Genomic DNA, 27,587 nt, shown 5'->3' with positions numbered 1-27,587 from the left:
AAAACCATATTTTACTGTGTATTAACTTGTACACATCCTATTTATTTTCTCCATACATTATATTCTAATGATATGCACACAAAAAAATATTGAAAACCTACACAGTTTCCCTTTGGAGAGACATTTTTATTATGTTTTTTTTCAAATATTATGTTATTGTTAAACGATAGCTGTTAAGGAAGGGACCAGATTTAGCCAATAAAACAACATTTTTGGACAAAAGTGAAAGTGATTGGAAAATATAAATATTCAAATATGCTTGTTCAAATATCTTTTTGCCCAGATTAGTTGTTTTTTTTATTATATATCTAGAATTCTGTGTCCTTTTTCTCCAGACTCCATGCACATTGAAGATGTGGATGCAGTGCAGAAACTCCAGGATGTGCTCCACGAGGCCCTGCAGGACTACGAGGCTTCCCAGCACCAGGAGGATCCCCGCCGGGCGGGCAAGCTGCTCATGACCCTCCCCCTGCTCCGCCAGACGTCCACCAAGGCTGTACAGCACTTCTACAGCATCAAGCAGGACGGCAAAGTCCCAATGCACAAACTCTTCCTGGAGCTGCTGGAAGCCAAGGTCTGAGGACAGGGGGGGGACAGATGGAAGGACAGCTACACACCAGTCTGAACCACCCGAGCTTCAACACAAACTCTAAACAACAACTTTGAATGACCTCTTGCTCTTTTACATGCACACACTCTTACACACATGCGCGCACACACACAGAAATACGACCCTTAAGTACTGTATGTCTGCTGACACATCCCCCTATGAATAAACAAGTCACCTACATCTCTTACCTGAACCCCAAAACCTCCACCGGTGTTTGACAAAAGGGCGCTCACTTGACCTTTTGTTTTGGGGAAGATGCTGAGAGACTGACATGACCCCCCTATTACCAAGGGAAGAAGATATTTCCTTTTAAAACTAATAACAACCAATTAACAGTTACTGTGGTGACTCGGAACAATGACAATGGCGAAAACAGTCACTTATGCATTTAATAACGATTAAGATGTTATTTGCGACAAATGCTTAAATGAGGACACATTTAAAAAGAAACTGAAAAAAACTCTTCGTTTTAGTTCTGAGAGACTGTAAGACTGCACTCGTGTCTCCTTTTCCCGACCTATTTCCCCCACAGAGTTTTTTAAGTGTTCGAGAAGAAAACGAGTGGAGGAAAAAAAGAACACTGAAGAAGTATTAATGACGTTTGTTGTCAAATTACATGTATAATGAAATTTGGATGGATGGACAGAGAGAAAAGAAGAGGAGATTTGCCCTGCCAAAGAATGGAAATCATCCATTCAGAGGATGCCAGCAAACTTTACTGTCATAACCCGAAACTGTTTCTGGTTTTATAAAACAGTGGCTTTTAATCCTGGGCCTCAAGAACGAGAGTACTGCTGGTTTTCTGTTTCACCCAGTTGTTTCAAATTGTTATGGTTATAATGAAAACCAGCAGGACTTGAACTTCCAAAGGACCAGAGTTGGAAACCACTGCGGTAAACACTTTGTGGTTCTCCCTAAATTCAGTTCCTGGTTTCCCATGATTCCCCCTGCTTCAACTACAACTTGACTATTTGTTGTATTTGTTGAGGACCATCGATCCTGGCCTCACAAACCTGTCAGTATTACCACAGTATTAGTGTTTGCACACTTCATAAAGCTAAAAATGGTTTCAGATATTCAAACCACTTGAGGCGTGATTTATTGACAGTTTATAAGTAAATAAAATATCCCTCACAAATGGCCTGACATCAGACTTGATCTGTACCGTGAAGAATGGTTTCCAACTGGTAGATGTAGGCTGACTTCACATTCTCTATGACGCTCTATATTCTGTCAAACGCCGCTCTTGCGTTTGTCTGTTTGAAACATTTTCAGCTCCTCAGTGGCCCGGATTTGCAGCTCACCACACACACACCAAGTCAGTAGAGATTTCAGCCCATCAATGTGCCATTAAGAATAGCCCAGCACATGCTCATCACCCGTCCAAACTCCCAAAAAAACTGCAACTTCAGTACGACCCTCCTCGCTCTGTTGCGTTCACAACTTCCAGATCATCTCTTGTGTCAGGACGGAGATATTTTATGTGATTTGTTCAGGGAGTGATGTGGGGGGGAGGAGCTTTAGTCACTCAACGCAATACAAACCAGAAGGAAAGGTGTGCTGACGAAACTGACTGAAGAACAACTATTGTTGCTTTGAAACTGCTTTTTCTTTTTTTTTTTCTTAATTTCTATCTTGAAAATAATCTTAGCGATGATACCAATATTAGGGTTGTAAATAATTGTCATCCTGTATATGACATATAACACGGCTTTGTTTTTTTGTTATTAATATTGTCTTCTTAAAACTGAATCAATCAATATGTCTTTCCTTTTTTTTTTCTATCAGCTTGACCACGTTCAGCAATTATCATATATATATATATAAATATAACAAGTAATAATGTATTAACAAATCAGCGTTTATCTTAGAAACTCTGAGCAATAGTGGTTTTAAAAGGAGGGGTTTGTGCATATGGACTAAGTCTGCAATATTAACATTACGTGCCAGTCTTAAATTAAACGGGAGGAGAGGGGGGGAGAGACAGAGAGAGAGAGAGAGAGGATGGGTTTTGAGGAGAGTTTGTAGCTTCTCTTTCTTTCTGTGTAACTTGCCATAAGCTATTAGATAACAGTCAACAATTACTTTCTCGGAGACAGTCAAAAATAAGGACCAGGAACATCAACGTGAGATGCTTTCATCACATTATGGCAGGAGAGATGTCTGAGGAATGAGAGTCAAAGAACAAGAAGCTAAAAACTCAAAGATCCAATACCCAGTTTGCAGTTAACTCATGGCTCTGATGTTTGCACCTTTCCTGTGACCGAGCTCTTTTCTGCTGTCACATTTAATCTGAGTAAAACAAGACGGTTATTTATTTAAAATCAACAGTGCAATAATAACAGTTTTCGTCCATTGCATCCTGAAGGGTGTGTAGTGTATTTCGTCGGCCATGTAGACGAGTGTTTGGGACCATCAGAGCAACCTGACTGAGAGATCTGGCGCTGGCAGAAACAATATCAGAAAAACACGGCACTGACTGCTTTATGTGAGCTCACTATTCGACTTCCTGCTGTTCACTTTATTTTAACAATTCAAAGAAAATTTCTAAGTGCTTTAACACCATCAGTCCTACCATAAACTATCTGAATTAATATAAATGAAGGGGGATTAATCACATGCATTTTTACTGCTAATCATAACTTATCTATTTCCTAACTGTCTAGCTTGTGTTGTAATGTAAATCAGCTACTTGACCTGTGTTAAGATTTAACAAACCAGGTCGTGTAGGACAGTATTTTTTTTTTTTTAGAATGTGACTTAATTCACCTGCAACTAAATCTGCAGCTGTCACAGACTTCAAATGGCCACAGTGTTATTTGATAGTGATTTCCAGTCAGTTCAGATGAAACGTCTACATGCAGGAAACGGAAAAAGTCGAGCTGACAGAAAGCATTTTATAGTCAAGTGAAGAAACATTGATTTCATTGTTATGGCGAGGATGCATACTGCATAGTTGACCGATCACAGCTTTAACAGGCGAAGACAGTCGAGGGATTTTTTTTTAAAATATCATTATTTGTGTAATTTCTAATGCCGAATAAGAATGCCAAAATGTTTAATCTAGATGACGGTGTAATCTAATATAAAATGGCAACTTGTCACAGCTGAGGAGTGCTGCGGTTTAAGTGTAGTTGATCTCTAACATCACACGCTCTGTATCAAACATCAGTATTATTAGTAAGGGGTATTTTCTCAGCCTTCTTAAACATTGTATATTGTAAATTATACAGATTATAATTCAAACATAAGACATTTTATTGGAAACAAAAGCGAGAAAAAAAAAAAGAACAAAAAAAATGTAGTTCAGCCTCGATGTGTGTTTCATGTTCGCTGTTTTTTCTATCAAGGATAAAAAACAGTTTCTTTTGTTTTGTCTGTTTTTGTTTTCAAGTCCTCTTTCTTTTTTGGATCTTTTCCTCTTCTGTTGAGTCCTCTTAAGGCGTTGCTGTGTACTTTTTCTTGTGGTGATTCCCGTTCTTGTGCCGTGTGCTTCTTCTTTAGACGACACAGAGTAGAGTAGAGGCCATGTTGTCTGTCTGTCGGATCAGCCCGCTGAGGGTCTGGGTAACGGATTCTCTCACAATGAACCGAACCGGATATTAAGGCTCTTCTTCTAGAAACTTACTAGACCACCAGGATCAAATTACAGTACTCATCTTTACCAAACTATACATAAATAATGAAATATTTAGTATCTAAATGAAGAAACACCTTACAAGTATTTAAAAGGGATCATTTGTGTAACTTTCCTGTAGAATAAACAATATACTGTATATCTTTAGGTTTAAATAAAGATGAAATGAAAAGGGCATTTGAGTAATAATTCAGAACTGTAGGTGACTCTTCTTTGATAAACTCGCTGTACATAACTGCCTTCCATACAGCTCGGCAAAATATGAAGATAAACCTTTTTTTTTTCTTAAAAAATATTTTCATTGTTTTCTGTTTTTTCAGCTCATTTCTGGAAAAATATCTTGCTTTACGACAAAGAGTGAAAAGTGATCGGACAGATGAAGGTTGATGGGAAAAGAATGTTAAAAAAAAGCTTGACATGTTTAGTTTGCACTTGCTGTTTCTCTTAAACATGCGCTCATTATTACATTGTGGGACACGGTTCTGCATTGGGCCCAGAATTAAGAACCACAAGAAAATTCTCAACATCCTTTAATGAACATGTTATTATACTCATTGTACCTCTTTATACCCATTTATAGATTTATAGATTCTGCGCTACAAATGGCATAAATTCAAATATTCTAGGGCTCATCAATGGTCTTAAACATGAACATGTAATGTTTTAGAAAAAATATTGCACAGGTGCATACAAGATATTTGTAGGTGAAGTCCCCTATGACTGAGTTTCCTATTTTGATTGTTACTGACACTAACTTCTCGATGTCAGAAAGACGTTGGTGTTAACTGTTAGCTACTGTACATTAATCTACACACAACTTATGGGAGAAAGTTGCTGTTTTCTTACTATTGTTTCTCTTCTGTTACTGTTCTCTGCTGTTTGTATTTATTTGTCAAACCAATCCTGTGTGCTCCTGATGAAAGATGTTACAAGTCTCCCTGAGGTGATCAAGGCTGAGCTGAATTTGGCTAATAGCCATGTTTTAAAATGTTTCTACTATTAGCAAATGCTGCTATGTAGAAATGATTCAAAACAAATTAAATATCATATATTTATCATATGTAGTTAATTGAAAGTGATTAAGACATCACAGTTATTTATCCCAGAGCAGAATTAAGTTTTAAGTTTCTCTCTTGATAGGAAATGGGTCACTGTGTGCCACTTTCTTTTGCTAGTCAAAGTTATAGGTATGCAAAAAATGCAGGACCCGACTAAAAACTATGACCAGCCAGAATCAGGAGGGAGACTGTGTGTTTCTTTCAGAGGCTTTGATGTAACAAACTGCTCATATCAAGGATATTATTTAGATGAACAGGACAAGAGTGTTTTCCCATGTGCAATTTTTTTTTCTTGTTAAAAAGCAATATTTTGAGGACTGTACTTCAACGAGGCAAGAGTTGCACTTGTTTGTGTTGGGTTATAGATCCGAATGCTGATGTAGCTATTGGAATTATTCTGCAGTTAGTATTAAAACCATTTAAATAACAAGGTGATCAATGTTACAACAAAGTAAACTGGTGTTTTCTCTGAGGAGCGGTGGAAGAAGGACTGGATGGGGGTTTTTTTTTGCAGAGCCACTGATGGAAAGAGTTTGACCTGGTTGCACTTTTAGGAACCATGTTATTTCCCTCATCTGGAACTAAGATCCATTAGCTGCAAATACTGTATGTAGTAATACTTCAGCTGAAACAGAACGATGAGCTATTTAGCCATCGCAACAAAGCAGGATTGTCCATCTTCCATGGCTGCCCCTGAAAACTGCTGAGGCCAAACTGTGTCTGTCTACAGCTTTACAGTGTTTAGTCATTTAGTTGTATTTAATCCCCAAATGTAACTGCCACATGTGCTGCAGCTAACTCTGCGGCCCGAATCTGCAAATATGAAGTAAATATTTAAGGGAGAGAGAAAGTCGATTTGGATAAAAAGGATATTTAAAGATAAAAAAGACCCTTGCGTGGTGGAGAAGAGTTGCGGATGAGAGAAGACCCTGTAGTGTAATTAAAAACATGTCCGTAGATTTTAGATGTGCTTCACATCAGTAAATGAAAAAAAATAAAAAATAAACAATTACCTGTATATTTTTGTGATGTGTATCATACAAGTGTGCTCCAACGATAATGTCCATTTGTGTAAATGTATTTATTTCACATTGTATATATTGTTCAATGCAAAAAGAGAGACCTATGATTCTGTAACTTAAACTACTATGGGTTGAAACATTACATGTGTTACTCCAGACTATGCCTTTCAGGATTATTACAGTAGAGCAATATCAATTAAAACCAGGCTTCCAGTTTTGACACCTGTCTTGTGACTCTTTGATTCTTCACACATTTTGTTTCCGGTGTGGGTGTCTCTTTTAATTGAGATACATGCTTAATCTTTTCTAAGACAGTTAACAGAGACTGCATGCGACAGTAGTTTCCAGCAGTGCTGTATCTCACACCACTAATTCACACCTTGAAGCCATCCAGGAATTCTTGTTGTGATGAAGCATTGACTTAGTTTCAGCTACACCTGTTGGAGGTAACAGCTGCAGACTATTTACTGTATGTCATTTTGTTTAGAGACTTCTGACATAGTATCAAGGCAATGGCCAGAGTGGATGATTCAACTTGAAAACTAGCACATCAAACATGATTGATAGCAACCACTGACTATATATAAATATACACGACGCGTCTCCACTCACTACCGCTATGCTAAAGTAGAGCCAAAATATCTCCTTTCTGGGAGCTGCCATCTTGCTTGTTTGACATAATTTGGAGCCAGTAGAGTTGGGCACCTGACGGAGGTTTTAGAGCAGCTGTGACAGCTGTCAATCATGACGTCACACCCCCTTTTTAAAATTTATTTGCTGTGTACTTTGACTTTTTAGTTCGACTCATCCGCTAACATGGAGGGGGAGGGGCTTATGGCCTATACTGCAGCTAGCCACCAGGGGGCGATTGAGATATTCCAACGTCCCCGTTATGCAGCGAGGCTACAAGTAAGCTGTGGATGTTGGGGTGAGCGTGTAATGTTTGACTTTTAAAAACATTTTTAAGAAATGTTGTTATCGAACATAAGTGAGGATTTTGCAGAACAAACCCTTTTCTCCATAGACGATTTGACTTGTCAAAGCAGGAAAAGCAGTGATGTAAATAATAACGTTAACAATGACTCCATTCCACTAATTGTTCCAGAAAAGCCACGTCAGTGAGTGAGCAGGCGCAATACTGGAGCTGGAACTGGCTCACCTAAATCGAATGCAGCCATCGTTGTTATTAATTACACCTGTGCTTTTCCTGCTTTGACCAGTCAAAATGTGCCATGAAAAGGGTCTATTTTCCAATATTAATGTTCTTTTCTGGTGATGGGGTGCCCCCAGTCTCAGTGACTCTACCAATGTGCAGATCTTGAACATCCCAACACAAAACTTTAAAAGATAGGTTCAGGTTTTTTCAAGTCTGTCTTAACACAATACTGATGTGCCAATATGTACGTGGAAATGGGTCTTGGTCACTGCAACTATTCCTACTCTCAATACAGACCCTGAAGCCACGTGAACGTGACTACCCTGTAAGAAATGGGGGCCAAAATACATGGCCCTCATTCTGTGCAAAAATACATTCCAAAGTTCATATGAAGCTAATATTAGGCTTTAGCAGTCTGAGTTAGCTAAAACAAGTCGGTATCTTCCAAAGTTACAGCCTATTTAGTACAAAATTGCCTAGCAGTGGCACGAGTATGTTTTTTTCTACAAACTTCAGCGGACTTGATGAAAGAAATATAACAGTTTTTTGATTGTGACAGTGTTTGCAAATGTATTTTAGTGCCCTGCCTAAGGACACTGCAATCACAATTCATCCAATGTTAATCTACCCAGTGCTGCAAATTCAAACCTGTGATCGTACAGGCAAAAAGCCCACTTCTCTAAACTATAGCCAATCGTCGTCCCTTTATTGTTCTGTGTATCAGCTACTATCCCTTCAAGTAAAGTACAGACCAATGAAGAATGAATGGATAGATGGCGAAGGAGAGAGGGGGAGGATGGGAGGAAGGGAGGAGGTGGGAAGAGGAAGTGGTAACAGCTTGCTCCGGTGGGTGGCTAACTACTGTCCATTCTGAATAGCCAGATCTCCTGCTCTTGCCAAGGGCACTAAACACACACACACTCGCACACACACACACACACACACACGCTGATGTAAGACATGCTGTGTGCAGCATTAAAGAGAAGACGCCCCACAAAAGCAAAAGCAAACACGAGTAGAAATCAAATCAACAGAGGCTTAACTGTTGTTATTGTGCTATTTTTATTTGTTTCTTTTCTATCATGTATCTCTCTTTTCTTGTTCTCCCCATCCTTTCATGTCCCTGTTTTTCTTTTATTCCTATTTTCTTCCCCTCTTCCTCTCTCTCCCTCTCCCTAATAGCCAGCAGCAGTAAATGGGATGCAGAGGCCAGATATTTAATGTAGCAGAGAGCCATGAAGCGTTTTAAGAAGCCTTTTTCTAACAGGGGGAGCCCTGACCCGCAGGCAAATATTTTTCAACCAGATGACATAAGAAGATATTAGCCGAAAGAGGGCGAGATTTTTATTCCTTTTTTCCCTTCTCTTTCTCAGATTTCTCTCTCCCTCTTCTATTCGGGTTGCTGCCTGGTCAACCAGCCCTCTGCACATATGTTTTATTTTACTTCCTTGCCTTTTGGAGTTCATTTATTTTATTTTATCTTTGATTCATTATTATGATACGATAAAAGCTACTTGAGCATTTCAGCTGCTGAGGGGCTCTTATCGTTAACCTTGTGGAACACACGTAAGAGCGGGCTCCACACGCCGCATCGCTAATGGCCAACTTAACTCCTCTCTTCTCCTCCTCCACCTTCTGGCTTCATCTACATCTCTCCTTCAATCTCTGTCTCTCTCTGAGCATCTTTCATCCCTTTATCTTGCTCCTCTGCTATCGCCTCTTTGCTCTCATAATCTCTTCCTCTTATTCTCACTGTATTTCTCTGTTTTTACACTCGTTTTTTTCAATTACTCAGCTCAGGATTCAAATTGGTTTGATTTCTTTTGTGTGTCAGAAAATAAAACTCAGCACAGCTCTGCTCTACCCGACTCAGCATTACTGACTAATGAATGATGCAGCTCTTTGTGATTCCTCAACCTGAGCACTAAAACGAGGATATAACCCCGATCTGTCACCGCTGATAATTGTGATGAGCTGTTGTGAAAACTGTTTCTGAGTGGCTGTTCACACTAAAATCACTGTTTCTAAAAGTCAGCCATCTGAGAAAGCGTTTTCAATCACCACGAGCAATATATCCATAGCAGACGTTATTTTTGGGGTTCCACAGGGTTAATTTTTCGGCCCCATTTCATTCTCCATTTACATGCATAAAGTTTCACTGTTATACCAATGACACACAGTTATAGCTGCCCATAACAGCTAATGACACCATTAGTCTAGACAGTCCTAGAAGCTGCCTTGCAGATATGAAGTGTTGAACGTTGCTGATTTTAATGAATCCAAATCCAAAGGACAAGATCATTTTCTATCTTCAGAACTCCATTACATTCATCTACTAGTCATTTACTTACTTAACAGTTCAACTTACTTGGATGAAGATCTGAGCTTTGATGAGAAAGTAGACAGTATTTGTGGTGACGCTGATAAAGAGCCGCTGATCTATAAACCAGGTTACCACAGGACAAGAGACAAGTGTGCCTGACCGCATTATATGATTTGAATAGTGGTTCCCAGTATTTTTCAAACCATGACACCTCACCTGGGTGATTTTTTTTAATGTCCTGCACTCATACACATGCAGTCCTAAACTAAAATAATACTGTGAATATCTTTAAGAAATCATGTCAGACCACAACTGACATGCACCTGACAGTCGTGAGCATTTGTGCACATATACAAAAAAGAATCACCTTGACAACCGGCAATATTATTTCACTAATTCCTATTTGTCACCCTAACTGTAAGGGAAATAGCTATATTTAAAACTCTGCATTTATGTAATGGTATTATGCAATTAATATGCTACTTAACTGCTTTGATTTCACTTTTTATTGTCGCCTCCCTTGTATCACCTTAATTTTCGTTTATTGTTGTTTTGTAATGTTCATTGTTAAGTGCTTTGTAGGCTGTTATTAGCAGCAGTAAGTTACATATATCACTCTCCAAAATAAATAACATGCTAAACAACAGCAGGAACAGCAAGAATTCATTTAAGAACACAAACAAAAATTTTAACTTTTGGCGGAGGGACACATTTTGTGACAACCAGTCTGTTGATGGAGTAACAATACACAAGAGGTAATGAAAACCAGGACAATGCTATCAATCATGAATATGATGCAAGCCCTCCCCCAGCTTTTAATCATTTAACCTACAGTACAGAGAGAAATGCAGCTCCTTTCTGGTGCGCTGGGTTTTCCTCAGAAATCTGTGATGTTTAAGAAAAAAAAAAGAGAACCTACAGGTAACACAGTTACACAAACCTACTTCTTCATTCAGACCTCATACTGATGATTTTATTTCAGAGGGATGCTTATTGGGTTTGGGAGAAAGTCTGGATGTGATTTTCTCCTCCTAATATGGTGTCAAACAGGGCGGTCTCCAAGGGTGACCATATCTGTTTTAAGCGCTGTGACCTGTAAAGTGCTAATGTGTGGCAGCTTCGCACTGATGGTGTTTCAAAGCCCTGTTTTGGGGCTATTTAACCAGCTTTATGTGTGTGTGTGTGTGTGTGTGTGTGTGTGTGTGTGTGTACATATATATACATTTATATGTATGTATGTGGGTAGGTGGTTGTATGTCCATTTTGGCATGTGTGATTTATAATTTTACAATCTTATAGGGTTCACATGTGGTTATATGTAAGCACTATTTGTATGTGTCTAAATTTCTATGTCCCTGTGTGTGTGTGTGTGTGTGTGTGTGTGTGTGTGTGTGTGTGTGTGTGTGTGTGTGTGTGTGTGTGTGTGTGTGTGTGTGTGTGTGTTTTATCCTCATATCCCCTTGTATCAGTGGTGGGGTTCCCTTGGGTTTCACAGGCCTAGTGACATGGACTCACGGTGGTAATGGCCTTTCACAGCATCTAGCTCCCCTGACACATACACACACAGAAACACACACACACACAGAAACACAGATAAGGAGAGTAACACAGAACACAGTGGCAGACCAACTAGTGCACAAATGGGTATAGATGGAGAAAAATACACAAGAAAGGTGAACAGATGTGAGCACACATGGACACAAACAATTACTGTTTTATGCTTATACATTAGAGTCTAGATAATAAACATTGTGAAATGTTCTTTATGTACAGAAATTTAAAGAAAAAAACTGTACTTGTAACTTTACTGTAATTGCATTGACCCTCTATCCATCAAACATAGCCTACTTAGCTTACATGCTAACTAGCAGACCATTCTGCTTTTAAGTTTTTGCCCACTCATTTGTGCAAACCTTCAATGATTTACTTGCTGTGTTCTCTTCCTTTATCAAGCCTCTTTCTTCTATGCAATGTCTCTCTTTCATTCGGTCTTTGATCTTTCTTTCGTTCTTTTTTCTCGTTCACTGTTTTCTATCTTATTCATTATAATAAATTTCCTTAGTCACTTGCCTCCCTTCTGTTTCTCGCTGTCCTCTGTCCTTTGCCATCATCCCACCCTTTTGTGTCATCCCACTCTACATCTTTCCCTCTCTTTTTTTCCATTCTGTCCCCCATCCCTCTATCTCGCAGGGTGTAAAGTGGCTTAGGTGACTGTGTGTGTCTGAGCTGCATGTGCGAGCTATAAGAGGGTCAGCTGTCTATTTGCACTTTTAACGTATTAACTCTATACGATGGGGCCATTTATTCTCACTCTCTCCTCTCTCTTTCCCGCTCTCTCTCCCCCTTCCCACCCTCTTTGTGTGTCTATTGCTCTCTATCTCTCTCTGAGGACAGTAAATGTTTTAACTCTCCATTCTATGGGCCATTCATTAAGTTAGTGTACTTTAATAAATAGTCTGATGTGTCACTGGCCAGTGAGTTAGTGGCACTTTAAATCCCCCACTAGTGGCCAATAGATAGCTGGAAGGTTTGATATGTAGCAGCCACTTTTCCTCAGAAAACCAATTAGAGCTTGCCAGAACTGATATGTATGTTAATAGCACAATGCAAGCTCAGAAATTAATGTTTCGGTATTGAAGGCTCAAACAATTTCACTAACTCATTTCTGTTTACAAAGTGTCAAGATACAAGAACTAGTTCAGAAATTATGTCCTTTGTAAAAATGTGCATTTTTATAAATATTACTTAACTTTAAATTCTGAATGCAGAATACATTTTTGTTTAAAGTTGAGAGATTACAAGAAACAAGGGAGAGAGAGAGGCTGCGAATGATATGCAACCAAGGTCCACTGCAAGAATGGAACCACGGACACTGCGGCTATGTGGCATGAGTCTTAACCAGTAAGCTACAAGGAGTTTTTGTCTGGAATTAGCCACAGTAGGCAGGCCAAAAAGTTCTAAAAACCCACTATACACTACCTACCCAGCACTGAACAGCAGACATACAAGTAGCAGGTGAACATAGTGTTGCATTCAGCTTATAAAGAGCCGGATGTTTTTCTTAGGAGTAGGTGGAAACCAAAAACAGAGCTAAAAGAAGAGTGAATAATGTGACTTACAGGTGGCGACAGAAAAATGAATCTGAATCTATATCCGCTATACCGCTATGGAGCACTGTTTTACAAGTGGGTCCCTGTTTCATTTGTTTTTGTACACATGCAAGAAGACAAGCATGCACGTGAAAGCAGGTGACACGACACCCATTCCTGCCAATGGTTTTACACTATTCCACTGATCAGCAGGTGGTGGTAATGTGCCAAGAAACACAACAATGCACCAACAGAGGCAGGAAAGAAGACGTTTTCAATATAGATGAATAAAAATAGAACAAAAGTAAGGTTATAAACTAAATAATATTAAAAGTAAATTTTCATTTCATCAAATCTATATACTAAATGGAATAATAATAGTTTTGAAATGGGATATAAAACTTGAAATATTGACTGTAAAGGAAATTTGGACTGTGCTATGGACAAAGAAATGAAATGTATGAAATATATGAAGGTGACAAGAGGAAAAATTAAATGTGACATGTGCATAAATAATTAAAGTATGTAACTGGTTGGATGCAATGTACAATGTTAGATCCAGTTTGATATTAAGAAAGTGACAAGTGCAGGGATTTAATGATGGATGTGAAATGTAAAGTCCAGTTTGATAACAAATCCAACTATTTAGTAGAACAACTGCTTCTGGAAAGAAGCTGTTGTCTGCTGGTGGAGGTTTTTATGGATGTGAGAAGCCACACAGGAACTGAAGTTTAAGAAAACATACTTGACTTCCCAAGTGGGAAGCATGACTTAAAGGGACATCTCGTTTCATTTTTTCCAAGTCGAAATAGTAAATCTCACAATTCAACTCAAATGTTCACAGCAAGACAGAGATTTAGCTGTAGATTTCTGTTTTGCTACATTTTGCCCTTTAATGGTCAGAAATCTATTAATGCGGCTTTAAGTTTTACCTGATGGCCAGCTAAACATTTAACATTTTAGTCCACACTACACCTACTGTTGTGCCTATACAGCCATTCATGTGCAACGTATTCTGTGAGAAAATACATAAACAAATCCTGTGCATTTAGCAGGTTGGTTCCCATGGCTGAATCTAAGTGAAGTGCCCCAAGCTAAAAATACAGCCCATGACAGGGGAAAGGTGATTGGCATAGACAAAGTGTGTGTGTGTGAGAGAGACTGTATGATTATGTGTATGTGCATTGTGAAGAGAGGCAGGAGGTTAATTCAATCCTATAGAAACGCAGCATGGAGGGGATTGGACAGCACAGCCCTGAGGGTGTCACTGGCCTCAACCCCAATAGGGGGCAGAAAGCGTGCACGCGTGCACACACACACACACACACACACACACACACACACACACACACACACACACACACACACAATATGGACAGTGTGACTTGAGGGTATGAATTCTGAAAAGCCTAGGAAAAGCCAAATTGTTTTCATATCTAGTTTCTGGTGCATTTCATTCAGAGCCGAGGATGGATAAATGATGAACATGGATTAGAATATATATATATATATATATATAGAGAGAGAGAGAGAGAGAGAGAGAGAGAGAGAGAGAGAGAGAGAGAGAGAGAGAGGGAGGGAGAGAGAGAGAGAGAGAGAAAATGCTGCATAGAACAAGGACAAGAAAGAAGAGGACATTTAGAGAGGAGCGGTGAAGGAGGAAGAGGGACTGAGGGCATGAGGAGGGGAGAGGGGAAAGGAGTGAATGAAGGCAGAGGTGTATGAGTGGAGCACAGAAGTGAACAAAATGGAGAATTTAGACAACAGGATGACATAGGTGCCAGTGGAAAGTGGCAGAGACAGTCATGATAAACCTTACAACAGTGCAGCTACATATCCAAGTTTCACACAGTATAGTTTTTCCTCATATCAATTCTTGCTCATTGAACAGATAGACTGTTTCACAGAAATACTTTAGCCTGGTGTGTAGCGTTAGGCCAGACTTAACTTTGTTCTTAGATCAGTCTAATGTAAGTTAGATAGTTTCACAAAAATAAAAACTGACGAAACTGAAGCTGAAAAGGTTAGCAACTCAGTATTAAGGGGCCAAGTTTCCATGGCAACAACCAGTGACACCTACTGACCAGTGGCACCCAATGCAAAAAGAACAAAACATGAAACTTAATTTGTGGTTTGTGAACAATGTTGTGGAGCAAGTAATTTGAAGAGAAAGAGTTTTAGAGACTGCAGTAACCTGTTGTGGAATACACTGCAGTAAGAAGACTGTCCAAATTTCCAGAATTTTTCCAGTACAATATCCTTGTAACTGTTGGATTCTTCCAAAAGGCAAACATTTCTGTTTTTTCTGATAGTCAAGAACCAGGCCGCTTTGTGCAACAGATCAATTTAAACATCAACTTAAGTTTGACTATCGATTAGTTTTGAGCCATAGGTAAAGTCTGAGTCTATCTCTGTGAAACCGGCCAATGGGAAACTTGATATAACTTATGTCTTGGCAGACGGCCATAAAAAACTTCTCACTTTTTCACGACATGGACACTTAAAACCATAATGGACTGTCAGGGCTTACCTACTTACCTACTACTTTTGCGTTCCCTCGCAATAAGTTTTGAGCCTCTAACCCATAGAGAAAGGCTGAGCTCTGACAGTAGCATAGAGCATGGGTGTATTAGTAGCAATAGTGTGTATTATTGGCGAAAGCTAGTCAACCTATAGTCCTCTACACTGTGTTATGACCGGCTACTGCTGTGGCTGTGACTGAGACTGCTGTGATTATGACTATAGCTTTGGCCCATTGCAGTTGCTGTGATTATTGCCATGGCTGCTGTGGCTTTGGTTATTATGATTACCATGGCTGTGACAATGGCTGTACCACTAAATACATGCAGGGGTTGTGTGTGTGTGTGTGTGCGTGCGTGCAGTGAAGTGACATGGTTGTGCTGCTTGTGAGCGTTGCAGTGAAGCTATTCTTGAACTCCTGTGGTGTGTATTGGCAAGACATCAGTCATCTAATAGAAGCACTGTGTTCAAATCCTGAGTGTCTGGCTTTATGATGCTTTCTCAGCTGATGTTAAATTAGTAGCTGTGAAGAGTAGCCACAGTACAGCTACAGCAACACTATATCCATAGAAACAGCCACTGTTGCAGCAATAACCATATCTACAGTTCAACCATAGCTCAACCAGCCAGGCATAGCCACGGCTGGTCACAGCTAGTATACTGCATTTCCAAAGGTTGAACGTTGAAGGACCAGTGTATAGGATTCAGTTGCATTTAGCAGTGAGTTTACAAATTGCAACTAACTGAAAACACCTCCCTCCTCACCCTACACTTCCAAGCATGTAGGAGAGCCTACGGTGACGGCGAAACTCGCGAAAAACGCGAAAGTCCCTCTCTAGAGTCAGTATTTGGTTTGTCCGTTCTCGGCTACCGTAGAAACATGACGGAGCAACATGGCGGGCTCCGTTAAAGAGGACCCGCCATGGACGTATAATATGAGCTCTTGTAATACATCCGTGGGACCCGCTCACTCCGTAGTTATTTGTAAGTTTGTTAACGTTTAAAAAAAAAATAAAGTCAGGCTTTGTGTGGCCTCTACTGCCACCAGTGGTGATACCGGGCAGCTAATTCTGGTGAAAACTCAGCAGCGAGTGTGGGAACAGACTTTGACACAGAGAGGAAAGAAAACATGTCTTCAGATGAGGTGAAATGACTTTTCTTTTGGTTCTATTATCATCACATCCCTTGTGCTTATGCTCTCGGTATCGTGACCGTCAACAACTGAACCCACAGCAATTGTGTTATGTAGCGTTACTTGCCGACAGCTAGCGTTGGCTTGCAAAAGCGCACTGATTTACTATCAGCAGGGTCTCGCCTCGGCAGAACTGTAGCCATGGCAACAATCAAGTTAGTGAGAGGCCCAACATGTAATATGTCCCAGTAACGTCCACATCATCTTAGCGCCGAAAATAGAGTATAGTCTGATGGCTGCTGGTATGTATGTAAAGGGCTTTTAAATAGCCGACAAACAGGAGTTTGGCTATTACGGTTACTATTACTAACTATTAGGCTACTATTCGTGACAAAAATAAAGCCGGTTACGAGAGGTAGTTCATGTAACTTAGTCTAACGTTGCTGTGCTGTATAGTCACCTTCCTAACATAGGGATATTGAAACGCAGCAACAATCAGTGACAACAGAAAAAAAGTAATGGTTAACGTTAGCTAACATATGCAGAGCAGAAGCCAATGTTGGAAGTTACATTACCGGTGAAGTACAGCAGACAGCATACATCCACTTTAATTTTGTCGTCCTATTTTCCATGCTATTTCTGTAATTTGTCTTTCTTGTTCTACTCTGTCACACACAACATCTATTGCATGTCTGTCCGTCCTGGGAGACAGATCCCTCCTCTGTTGCCCTGAGGCAAATGTGTGATTTGTGATACTCAGGGTCAGCTGTTGCTTCACTTCTTTCCACTTTATTATTGTTGGACCATGAAGGGTTAATTCTGTCTGACTCTGTTTGTTTTTTTATTTTTTTGTCCTACAAACCTCCGGCTGATTTTACTTTTTTCTTACCTGTAACACTCAATGCTCCGGTTAGTGGTGGCTGTCGAAATTCCACCAACATGTTTGTTTTGGTCGCCGTCCTTCTTGTTCTTATGTTGTATTATGGCTGGTAAACAATAAAGTGAATCACTACCGCCACCTACTGCTGTGAAAGTGTGTCATCGATGTCTTTGGTTTTACGTCGAAACCTTTGTTCTCACCTTGTTGCTTGGGGACACAGATATGACAGTACATTTTTTAATGAGAAATAATTAACTTTTTGTATATTTATCAGAGGTGGAAACTGACTAAGTAGCCTACATTTATTTAAGTGCTCTCCTTAAGTACAATTTTGAGGTTCTTGTACTTGTTTATTTCCACTTCATAATACTTTATACTTCCACTCCACTACATTTCAGAGGGATATATTGTACGTTCTACTCAACTACATTTATTTGACAGCTTTAGTTACTTTTCAGATGAAGATTTGACACAACCGATAATAAAACAACCTTTTAGAATACAACACATTGTTTAAGATGAAACCAGTGGTTTCCAACCTTTTTAGCTTTTGACGTCTTACAAAAAGCAGTGTGTAGTCGGGGTCACATTCCAGATGTCTTGAGTATGACTAGTGATTTTTCCCTCTAAACTTCTCACGTTTCATTTTAATAAATGTTCAAATGATCAAATATTTACCCAAAAATCAAAGATTAGAGAGAAAGTCCAAAAAACTGAAAACAGATTTGTATATCAGAACTTAGTTTTTTACTCTTTCCTGAATCATCTCATGACACCTCATAAATCCCTCAGCTTTATCTGGTGACCCTTTGGAGGGGCCCAACTCCTAAGTTGGGAACCACTGGACTAAACTAGCTAACTGTATATAAAGCAGTTGAAACTAGCTCCACCTCCAGCAGCTACAACAGTAACATGCCGCTCTAACACTGATGGTTCAGTATTAATAATCTAATGATGTCATATATAATAATATATCAGTCAGAGGGATGAAAACAGTACATTTACTTTAATACTTAAAGTACATTTTGCTGCTAATATGTATGTACTGAGGTCATCTGACATTATTTCTGCACGCCAAAATCATAATAAAGATTTGAGGAATTTTGGTGTTGCTATTTTTCAGTATACATGCAGACACACATGCACATACACAGAAAGAAATTTGAAATCAGTGGCAGCCAACACGCTCATGATTTGGCACCATGCTATTACCTTGCTATCACTCAAGAGGTAAAATTGCACTTGAATGCAACACTATGATGCCTAAAAATAATATGTGTATGTGTGTGTGCATGTATGTGGATGTGTGTGTATGTAACATTTCCATATGGACAGCCTAATATTGTATTTTGCATAGAAAAAACACACAGCCCAGCCATCAATTTATTCCACTTTTCCTAATCAGCAGCGAGGCCAAGGATGTCTCCATACATATTCATGCTGCTCTGGAGACTCAGAGAGACGATACATTTACAGCCTACATTTACCATATTACCCTTAATGTTATTAGACCAGCAAACACAATTTAGCCAAATATAAGTCATACATAAGTAATTTAGAAAATGAGACAATATTAATTGTGCGATCGTCATCCAGTTTTAATCCCGTTTGTGTGATAGCACTTCAATTTCTGGAATTGAATGCGCCTGGCTGAATAAATTAGTACAATCAATGTATGACTAGATTCTTTGTCATGTGGACACACTCTGTGCAAATCTATGCAAATGTCTTACGAAGAGAGGATAAGAGAAACTCTTCTTGGCTAACAAAGCTCTTGATGATTGTAGCCTATCTGACATGGTGGTGTGATGTCATTTTCACACTCTCAGAGGGAAAAGAGAGAATAAAAGAGGAGAAAAATATGATGAGGGATACAAAAAGAGAAAAGCTTCAAAATCTTCTGTAGGTAAATGATCATGCAGATCATCAGAGGCTACACATGGGTATCCATGTCGGATACACCAAGCTTACTTAACAGTTTTTATTGATGCTTGTGTGAGCATTAAAAATATATTATCATTTTGTTGGCAAACAAAAACAGCAGGCAATATTTTCTTCTTCAAATGTATATGTATGTTATTTAAGAGAGTCTCTTGTTTCCATTTAGCCAATATCTCTGGTCTGAAGTCATAGTTAAGTTCCTTCTACCCTCCGTCCACTTGTTATTTTTCCTCACCTGCCTTACTCCCTATATTTCTATATTTCTATCCTCTCCGTCCACAACCTTCCCCTTCTTCCTTCTTCCTACCCCCCTTTTGCTTTCTCCATTTTTTCCCCCCTTTTCCACCCCTTTCCTCCCTACCTCTATCCTAGCCCCTAGCCACCTCCCCTCGCCTCCTCTCCCCTCCCTTTGCTCCTCTCTGCCTGGTATTGATTAGAAGGCGAACCTCTAATCTCCTTAAGGTCATTAGGAACACTTAATTAAAACCTAGTTAGAATGCCTTTGTTCAACCAAAGCAAATTGCAGCTGTTCAAACACGATTAGTATGATAACACAAAAACTTGTCGGCAGGGAAAAAATATAAGAGAGGGTCTTTTTTTGGTAGAAATGTTTACATAATTTAAATGCAGGCCGCTTACGCACACAGTGGAAGTCTAAACCACTGTATACTTCAGCTTGTGCTTTGGCTGTGTGTATTTTGTGATTGTTTATCTTTTCCTAGTGGATGTTCAGCTTTATGAAACTAGAAGATTTATTATAAGTTACTGGGGAAAAATGTGTCATGCGTCCACACTGTCAGTATTCAGACGTCCTTCATGACCTCACACTGCGCGTACAGATTTTACCAGAAGCAAACATTGAGAAAAGAAACAAAACATTTTAAATTTGATTATTTTAATCTACATTGTTACAAGGACAATGAATGAAAACTTGCCAACTCCTTTGCCTGTCCTTTTTTTCCTCCATTTAAATATTTTTTGGAATGAGCTTCCTTCATTTCTCATATTGAGATTTGGAACTAATCACAACTCATTCAACAGAGTGACTTTAGTAAACACTATGTCAGATCTTCCGTCTCGTCCTCTTTTTGAAAACTGATACTAATTGTAATTGTAAAGGTTTTATTGATCATGCTTTTGATTAATACATCTCCAAAGTAAAAGTGCCCTTGTGATTTGGTGCATTACATGTATTTGGGGTTTTTTGCCTGCTTCTTTCCTGTTTAATGTAATTTCATTTACTCTACACTGCTTACACACATTTTACATTACTTAGCTTATATGTACAAAATATCTTTGCGATTTAGATTTTTTGTTTATTCACTTTAATTTAATTTTGATGAGACTGGAGTTATTAAAACATTTATTCATTTTACAGTTTTACTTAATAAGTGTGTAAAGGATCAGGCCTATAGTTTGTAGAAAGTTGCAACTTGTGTCCAGGTTTGACAGCACAGCTGAATAGTAGATGCACATAGTCATAGAGGAATCATGAGTGAATGATTTCACATAATGTGTCCATTCATTCATCCTTTTGCGACATTGTTCCCTGTTTTTTTCCCCCTGGATTTTTAGATGTTTGTCATCCTTCTCATAATGTATGATACCATTAAATCGTGATGTGGTATTTTGGTAAAAACATATTTGACTGATATTATATGATTATGGTTTCCAACCCACACACTCTCTGGCCGGAGCGGATCACCGTCGCCTAGCGACGGCGGTAGCGTTGCTGTTTCCTCTGAGAGCCACTTGTCTGAAACCCAGACGCATCCCACGTAGGTGGGGGGTAAAGCATTACTAGCAGGCAGGGGGTAATTATTTAAATCGCGTATTAATGCCTTGCTGTCACGGACAATCTTTAGTATTCTGTAACAGATGCAAAACGGATATGTCGCACTGTTTGTTCTCATGCCGCCCCCGCGGCTCTCAAGTTTGCGTTACTTGGTCCACAACAGTGTAACGCTCCATCGTCGTTACTTTGTGCCCAATATCCTGCCGCCTCTGCTCTGCGCTGCTGGCCAGATGGCGGCTCGCTGTAATCTCCTTAACACCGCGCGCCGCATGTTCAGAATGAGGTAAGACAGGAAGAAAAAAGAGGAGCCTCGTCAAGTAAAATTGTACTGGCATTCAGTCTAGGCTAGAACAACGGATAAAGTCATGTTTGGAAAGGACTATTTTTTCTACTGGAGCGGCGTCTGCTGTCGCTGACAGACAGGTGTGTGGAGAAATACAGGTAGCTTGTTTTGTCCGACTCATGCCAGAGCAACAAGTTGAATGTTTGTTGACGCTGCACTTGTGATGGGGATAGAGCTATGTGCTTGGAATCCACAACAACAGGTAAACCATGAGGAACTACCAGATATTATAGCGTGTTACCATATCTGCTTAGATTTACACATTTGTACAGCATATATCAATACATAGTAGCACCGTTATTAGATACACTGTGAGCTTTTACATCTATTTTTCTAACCGACATAATGGGCAAGAGGGTCCAAGTAATTCAACACTGCAGAGATGACTGTACTGCTGGCCTCTTTTTGTGTGTCAAAATGTGAAATTGAAGCTGATAAGTATTGTAATGAAGAGAGCTTTGGCCTAAGCCTCAATTTCCAACAAACCTATGTGAAAAACAGCCCAATTGTATAAAAACCTGGAGGCCAGATGCCAGGAGGAAAAAAGGGCATGTTTAATTCAATGGAAAATGAAGAAAAAGAGGAAAGCAATGTAGCAGTATCAGTTGAGCTGTGCCTCCATCAAGCTGTACATGGTAGTGTAGGCTTTGGCTTGGGAATAGCCTGCATGGCATTTCAGTCTCCGCAGATTTGTCTCATGTTGGATTTTGGTCTGACCACGTCTCTCTCTCCCTCTCTCCTTCTCTCTTTTCCCTCTCTAGATTGTGAAATCCTACCTATCATGTGAAGGCTTTGGTTGTGGTTCGTGTGTGAGGATGTGTGTGTGTGTGGGGGTGCGAGGGACAGAGACAGTGTAACGGAGAGCTAAGCTTCGTAGCCTCACCCTGGGGGCACTGGCCTGTAAAAAGAAATGTCCCTGTAACCCTGGAACCATGAAACCATGACAGCCATCACTTATTCAAGCACTGCTCGAAGACCTCCGAAAGAAATCCAGGTTCTTGAACATCCCTCTGCCTCTAGGAATGTTCCAGAACCCGCGTCCAAGAGTCTAGATCCTCGGAACATGCCGGAGCAACCGCAGAATCAGATTCTGGATTCTTGTGGGGTCAAAGGCCGGAAATGGTGTGAAGAGAAAGAAGGCCGGAAAAATGAAGGAGGAAAACTGCAGAGGAAGAGACAAACATGGGGCAGAGGAGTCAGCAAAGAAAGGATGAAGAGAGGAGGAAAAGAGCAGCGAGGCAACAGGAAAGTTGGAAAAGATCGTAAAGGAAGCTGGGGAGAATGGGTGGACGGGAAGGACAAAAGTGAGACAGACGTCTCTGGGATTCAGTCAGTAGCTGAAAGATATGATGAGACCAAGCAGAGTGAGAAATGGATGGAGAAACGCAAGAGCTGGTCTGCCTTTTTGTGGAAGTTCCCCTTGAAGAACGGCACTGCGGAAGAGATGAAGAAAGAGAAAAACATCATGAAAGGGATGAGGCATGGTCATATCTTCCTCTGGTTACCTCTCTTCTTCCTCAGCCTGTGTCCAAAACCTGCTTCATCACTGGTAAGTAGATCCAAAGTCTGTGGAATAGTGAGTAGTGGATTATTGAATGACTATTAAATTGAACTTTTTCACAGCAGACATTTTGACTTCTCCTAGTAGGAAAAGCACTGTTTTATTCAAGTGTCCCATTAAGTCACGACAGTGAGCACACACGCACAATACCAGGACCCTGAAACTGAAGCAGCGAGACGGAATTCAGCGATTATTTTGTTTTGTTTTTTACACCAGTGCTTTTCCCACTGTAATATGTCAAAATGTCGTTTGTGAAAATATTGGAAGCTACTGTAAAATTAATGACTATACAATATGTTCTCTGTGTCTTTTATTCTCTTTCAAAGTTATTGATAATTTTATTGAGAACAACCGTCCTTACACATTTTAAATGCACTGCATACATACAGTACATAACATGTAATGGTAAGAGATTTATCCACAAAATGTGTCATAACCCTGTTCTGTAACCAATATTCTATTTCATTTTATAGCACTTTGAATGAGATTCTTCAAATTGCTAAAATGGCATGATAGGTTATTATTGTATCCAAATTTTTCAGATTGCTGTTGCCACAAATAAGTAAACAATGCAAGAGAGACTCAGATTAAAAGGAAAGATCACACTTGTTCAACCCTCTTCATTCCCAGGGACATTTCCCACGAATGGAGAACATCGCTGCCTTCAAACCTGTGTCCACCTCTCCGGCTCGTTCCACCTGTGGGCTTCCAGAGCGGAGCAGCTACTGCCAGTCAGCCTCTTCACAGACTGAGCTGCTGATGTGCTATCAGGCCTTCTGTATCCAGGAGTGTCCTTATAGATCCTCTACACCTCCATACGCCCCACTGCTATTACCAGCACACAGGTAATTAGATGATTTGTTCAAATTCATAGGAATGTTCGTAAGGTTTTTTAGAAGCCTACATGATTCTTCATGACCTCTGCCCTTTCAGTCTGTGCAAAATAAAAAAAAAAAACATACTTGTGTAGGCTAGTACGGTGTCAGGAATAAATCAGGAGTCGAGGTGTTTAATTTTGGTTTGATTTGGCTGTGCTGTAATAGATCTTTTATAATATATCTAATATATCTCTCTAATTTTAGCATATGACTGTCTTGCATACTGTATATTCATGAGTGATGTAACACACTTTTAAGGTCCTTTAAGGAGAAAATATTAACCTATTCTTTTTTTTCCTACACCAGGGGTACTTGTGTAACTGAAGACATTAATGACACTCGTCCTGGGATTCAGACAGAGTATGAGACTCGAACCACCTCCGGCTCAGACGGGGTTTCTAGCAGATCCGGTAGTGTGATGTTTCGGCCAGTCCAGCAGGGATGTCTGGTCTCTCCCCCCTCACAGAATCTGGGAGCTTTAGGATCCCTCACCCTGGCATTATGGATGAAACCAAGCTCTCCTGGGGAGATGTGAGTTTAACTTTTGTAATTTCTCTGAAAGAAAAAGAATAGCTGTTAGTTGAATAGTTGGAGACATCATGCATTCTTTTACAGTAATAGAAGTATCAAGTAGAAGTATCTATTTACAAATGTTATCTTACAGTACATAATGTATGCTGAGCATTACAGAACATATGGATACATAATTGATGGATGGATGGATCTTATTTAGCTACTTCTCTCTCTGAATCTGCTGTAACTCTATTAAATGACATATTTTCTCTTATTTAATGCAAAGACGCAAAGGTCAAATACAGAGAAGCTGTGCATGAGTGTACATGACAGGCAGTTGGTGTTGTCTGTGTGTGTATGACTGTATATAAGAAAACATATTAATTGAAATTCTGATTTTGATCGAAGTCAATGATCTAAACTCATCACAGAATGTGATTCATTATAAACAGTACTGAACTGAGAAATATCAGTGGTTTAAAAATGTTGAATTGTATGTTAGCCAGTGATAAGTTGTATAAATAACTGATGAATAGATTGATCTTAGCTAGCTATTAGTTTCTGATGTCAGTGAAAATGATGAGCCCTAAAGACACGTCATTTTTATGGGAGCAATAACATTGTGTTACATTTAGCAAGCTTTGGTAAAACTGGTTACAGAAGTGGCTCTAATAGCTCTAACAGTTATCGGACAGTGCACATTGCCTAGTTAAAAACATGTTGTTACTCAGTTAGCTGTGTTTTTTGTATACTTTCAACACTGGGTCACAGTTCAGGTACCTAAAACCTGACTCAGGGCAGAACACACATGGTGGGTAAAAAGGCATCTTTATGTTGGCAAAGAAAAGGCAGTCAGACCAATTGAAAAATCTAGAGGTCTGAGGCAGACACACAGTCATCAGAACGGGAACAGATAGGTAGGAGGAAGGGATGGCTGGTGATTTGGTAAGGCATGGCACGTCTGGAATGATGTGGTTAGTTAGTTTATACAACACAGAGATTGACCAGATGAACCAGAGGCAGAACAGGAAAGAGAGGAGGATGAAGAAACAATGTCTTGTACTGTATGTATTTTATTAAGTTTAAACATTTATTACAACTTACACTGTAATTAAAGATGGGGTTTATTTGTTCTCCATGTATCTCACAGTGACATTAAAACCATTTTTAAAACAGAAATGGGAAATAAGCATTCAAATAGTTAATTCTCCTGCTTTTTAAAATAGACACTTGTGTGTGTCATGTGCATGATTCACAAATACCGATGTACAGAAATAGAATAGTCTAACACCATCAAATACAGCTTCCCTGCCAGAACACACTGCTGTCCTGATGCATAGTGAAATGTCTGTTCTGATATATCTAAAATGATTTTCAAACATTGAAAAGAAAGTGAAAGCTCTGCGGTATTGATCTAATAACAAGGAACAACTGGGTCAGGTCTGGTCAGGTCAATATCACCATCAGGAAATGTTAGCCAACTGCCTGTCATGTCCTACTTAGACATGTTGTTTGTGAGAGACAGGGGATGAGAGTGTGTTCATATGTTTCAGACAGGGTTGAGATGGTGCAGAGTTACACACACTGAGATCAACTTGCAATCACACACACACATGCATGCACACACACACACAAAAGGTACATGTACGCACAGAAAGAGATCAGTTAGCTCTGCTCGGCAACTCTATCTCCTTCTCCATCATGCAACACTTAAAGTAGATTGTGTCGAACAACATTGACTGCTTTGTTTAAAAAAAATGAGCTATAATGCATGCATGGCCACTTGGATTGTATTTGTTATAGGGTTCATGAATGAAACTTAGCTAGTAATGTAGTTGTTGTTAGAAATACACATCTCTTTGACTACTATACAATGACAATTGAAAGATTAGATAAATTACTTTGCTAATCAGGACACATAAAATTATGTAGTGAATCTGTCTTAGAACATGATCAGGAATGGTTGGCTTTATGTGAATAAACTAATAAATGGTTTTGTTGAAGAGATAAAGTACGTCAACATTCACATATTCAGCAATGTGATGAAAAGATAAACGTGACTGATAACTTTGCAGTGGCGTCAGGTCTGAGGAAAGACCAAGTGCAACACTAGACAGGTTGCATGTGTACTCTAGTAACTGACTGGATGTTCAGTTTAAATGTGGCTGTCAGTTAAGTTAAACTCTCAGAAGGAGAATTAGACTAAGATCAGATCCCTCCTTTAAATTTCATGCTGTGATTTTTGTTTGTGAAGTTGTCTGTCCAGGGATTCTTGTCTCGGTGTGCCGAACACGACACCTGTATGGCTGAAAGCATCTGAATGGAAGTAATATCTCCCCCCCCACTCTGTCCCCTTCTCTCTCTCTCTCTCTGTTGCTGTCATTGGCTATCAGTCTTTTGTTGTACAGACGATCATGGCTGCCATCAAAGAAGCCAGATGAAAGGAGGTCTCTATCCTCACCTCTGTCCATCTCTTCTCACCCCTCTTTTTGTCTCTCTCTCTCTCTTTCTCCCCTCCTTCTGAACAATGAACAGAGCCAGCCACCTGTTCTTACAAATGATAGTTTTGACTGTACAAAGGCTTCACTTTCAGAAATTGATTATTAGGTTATGTTTATAGTTTACTAGACTTTTTGTATATGGACAATACATGGCAGAAATGCACAAACACGTGATGTTAAATATAACAGAAAGACTGATTTGTTGGCAATATTACAAAAAAGTTTGTAAAAGTTTTTTTGCTCCTCCCAGCTGTTGACGCCTTGTCTTTTTCTTTGTTCTGCCCCAACATTGGATTAAATAAATCAGAATTCTTATATAAAAAGCAAAAGCACCTTTGACACAAGAAGCATTCTCAGTCCACTAAATCATATTTATATCAGATATAACTCTCACCAATTTGTACTTTATTTCTTCTTGCACTTATTCTCTATCTGTCCCACTCACAGGTTCACACACACACACACATGCATGTGAAGACATTCATACACATGCTCTTTTTCTCATGCATACATCTATCTGTGATTTATAGGGTATGCTGCTCTGGGTTCATAAAAGCCATGATTTCCCATAAAATGTCAGCGATGGTGGTTAATATGACACGTGGAGGGTGTGCGTGTGTGTGTCTGC

General features: G+C 39.5%; 2 protein-coding genes and 1 long non-coding RNA gene across 12 annotated transcripts in view; 2 read left to right on the top strand and 1 right to left on the bottom strand.

Annotated features, from left to right (window-relative positions):
- The window catches only part of esrrga (estrogen-related receptor gamma a), a 184,250-nt gene extending 177,703 nt beyond the window's left edge, over positions 1–6,547 (top strand). For all 7 annotated transcript variants that reach the window (XM_067592714.1, XM_067592696.1, XM_067592705.1 and 4 more), the window contains one exon: positions 336–6,547. In XM_067592714.1, coding sequence (XP_067448815.1) covers positions 336–580 — 245 coding nt within the window. In that variant the 3' untranslated portion in view covers positions 581–6,547. The remainder of the gene's footprint in view (positions 1–335) is intronic.
- LOC137184755 (uncharacterized) lies at positions 500–17,532 on the bottom strand. Its single transcript, XR_010928715.1, has 3 exons — positions 17,437–17,532; positions 799–890; positions 500–576 (listed from the first exon to the last, which is right to left on the bottom strand). It is a non-coding gene; the product is annotated as an uncharacterized lncRNA (long non-coding RNA).
- Positions 16,507–27,587, top strand: part of ush2a (Usher syndrome 2A (autosomal recessive, mild)) — a 236,830-nt gene continuing 225,749 nt past the window's right edge. The window contains exons 1-4 of one of the 4 annotated variants that reach the window (XM_067592610.1): positions 16,507–16,559; positions 22,268–23,055; positions 23,698–23,912; positions 24,252–24,476. In XM_067592610.1, coding sequence (XP_067448711.1) covers positions 22,447–23,055; positions 23,698–23,912; positions 24,252–24,476 — 1,049 coding nt within the window. In that variant the 5' untranslated portion in view covers positions 16,507–16,559; positions 22,268–22,446. The other 3 variants (XM_067592634.1, XM_067592617.1, XM_067592626.1) reach the window with 3 other exon arrangements.

Source organism: Thunnus thynnus, chromosome 1, assembly GCF_963924715.1.
Source record: "Thunnus thynnus chromosome 1, fThuThy2.1, whole genome shotgun sequence".
In the NCBI taxonomy this organism is placed as follows: domain Eukaryota; kingdom Metazoa; phylum Chordata; class Actinopteri; order Scombriformes; family Scombridae; genus Thunnus; species Thunnus thynnus.
Note: the sequence above shows the minus strand (reverse complement) of the source record. Positions and strands in the feature narration are given on the sequence as shown.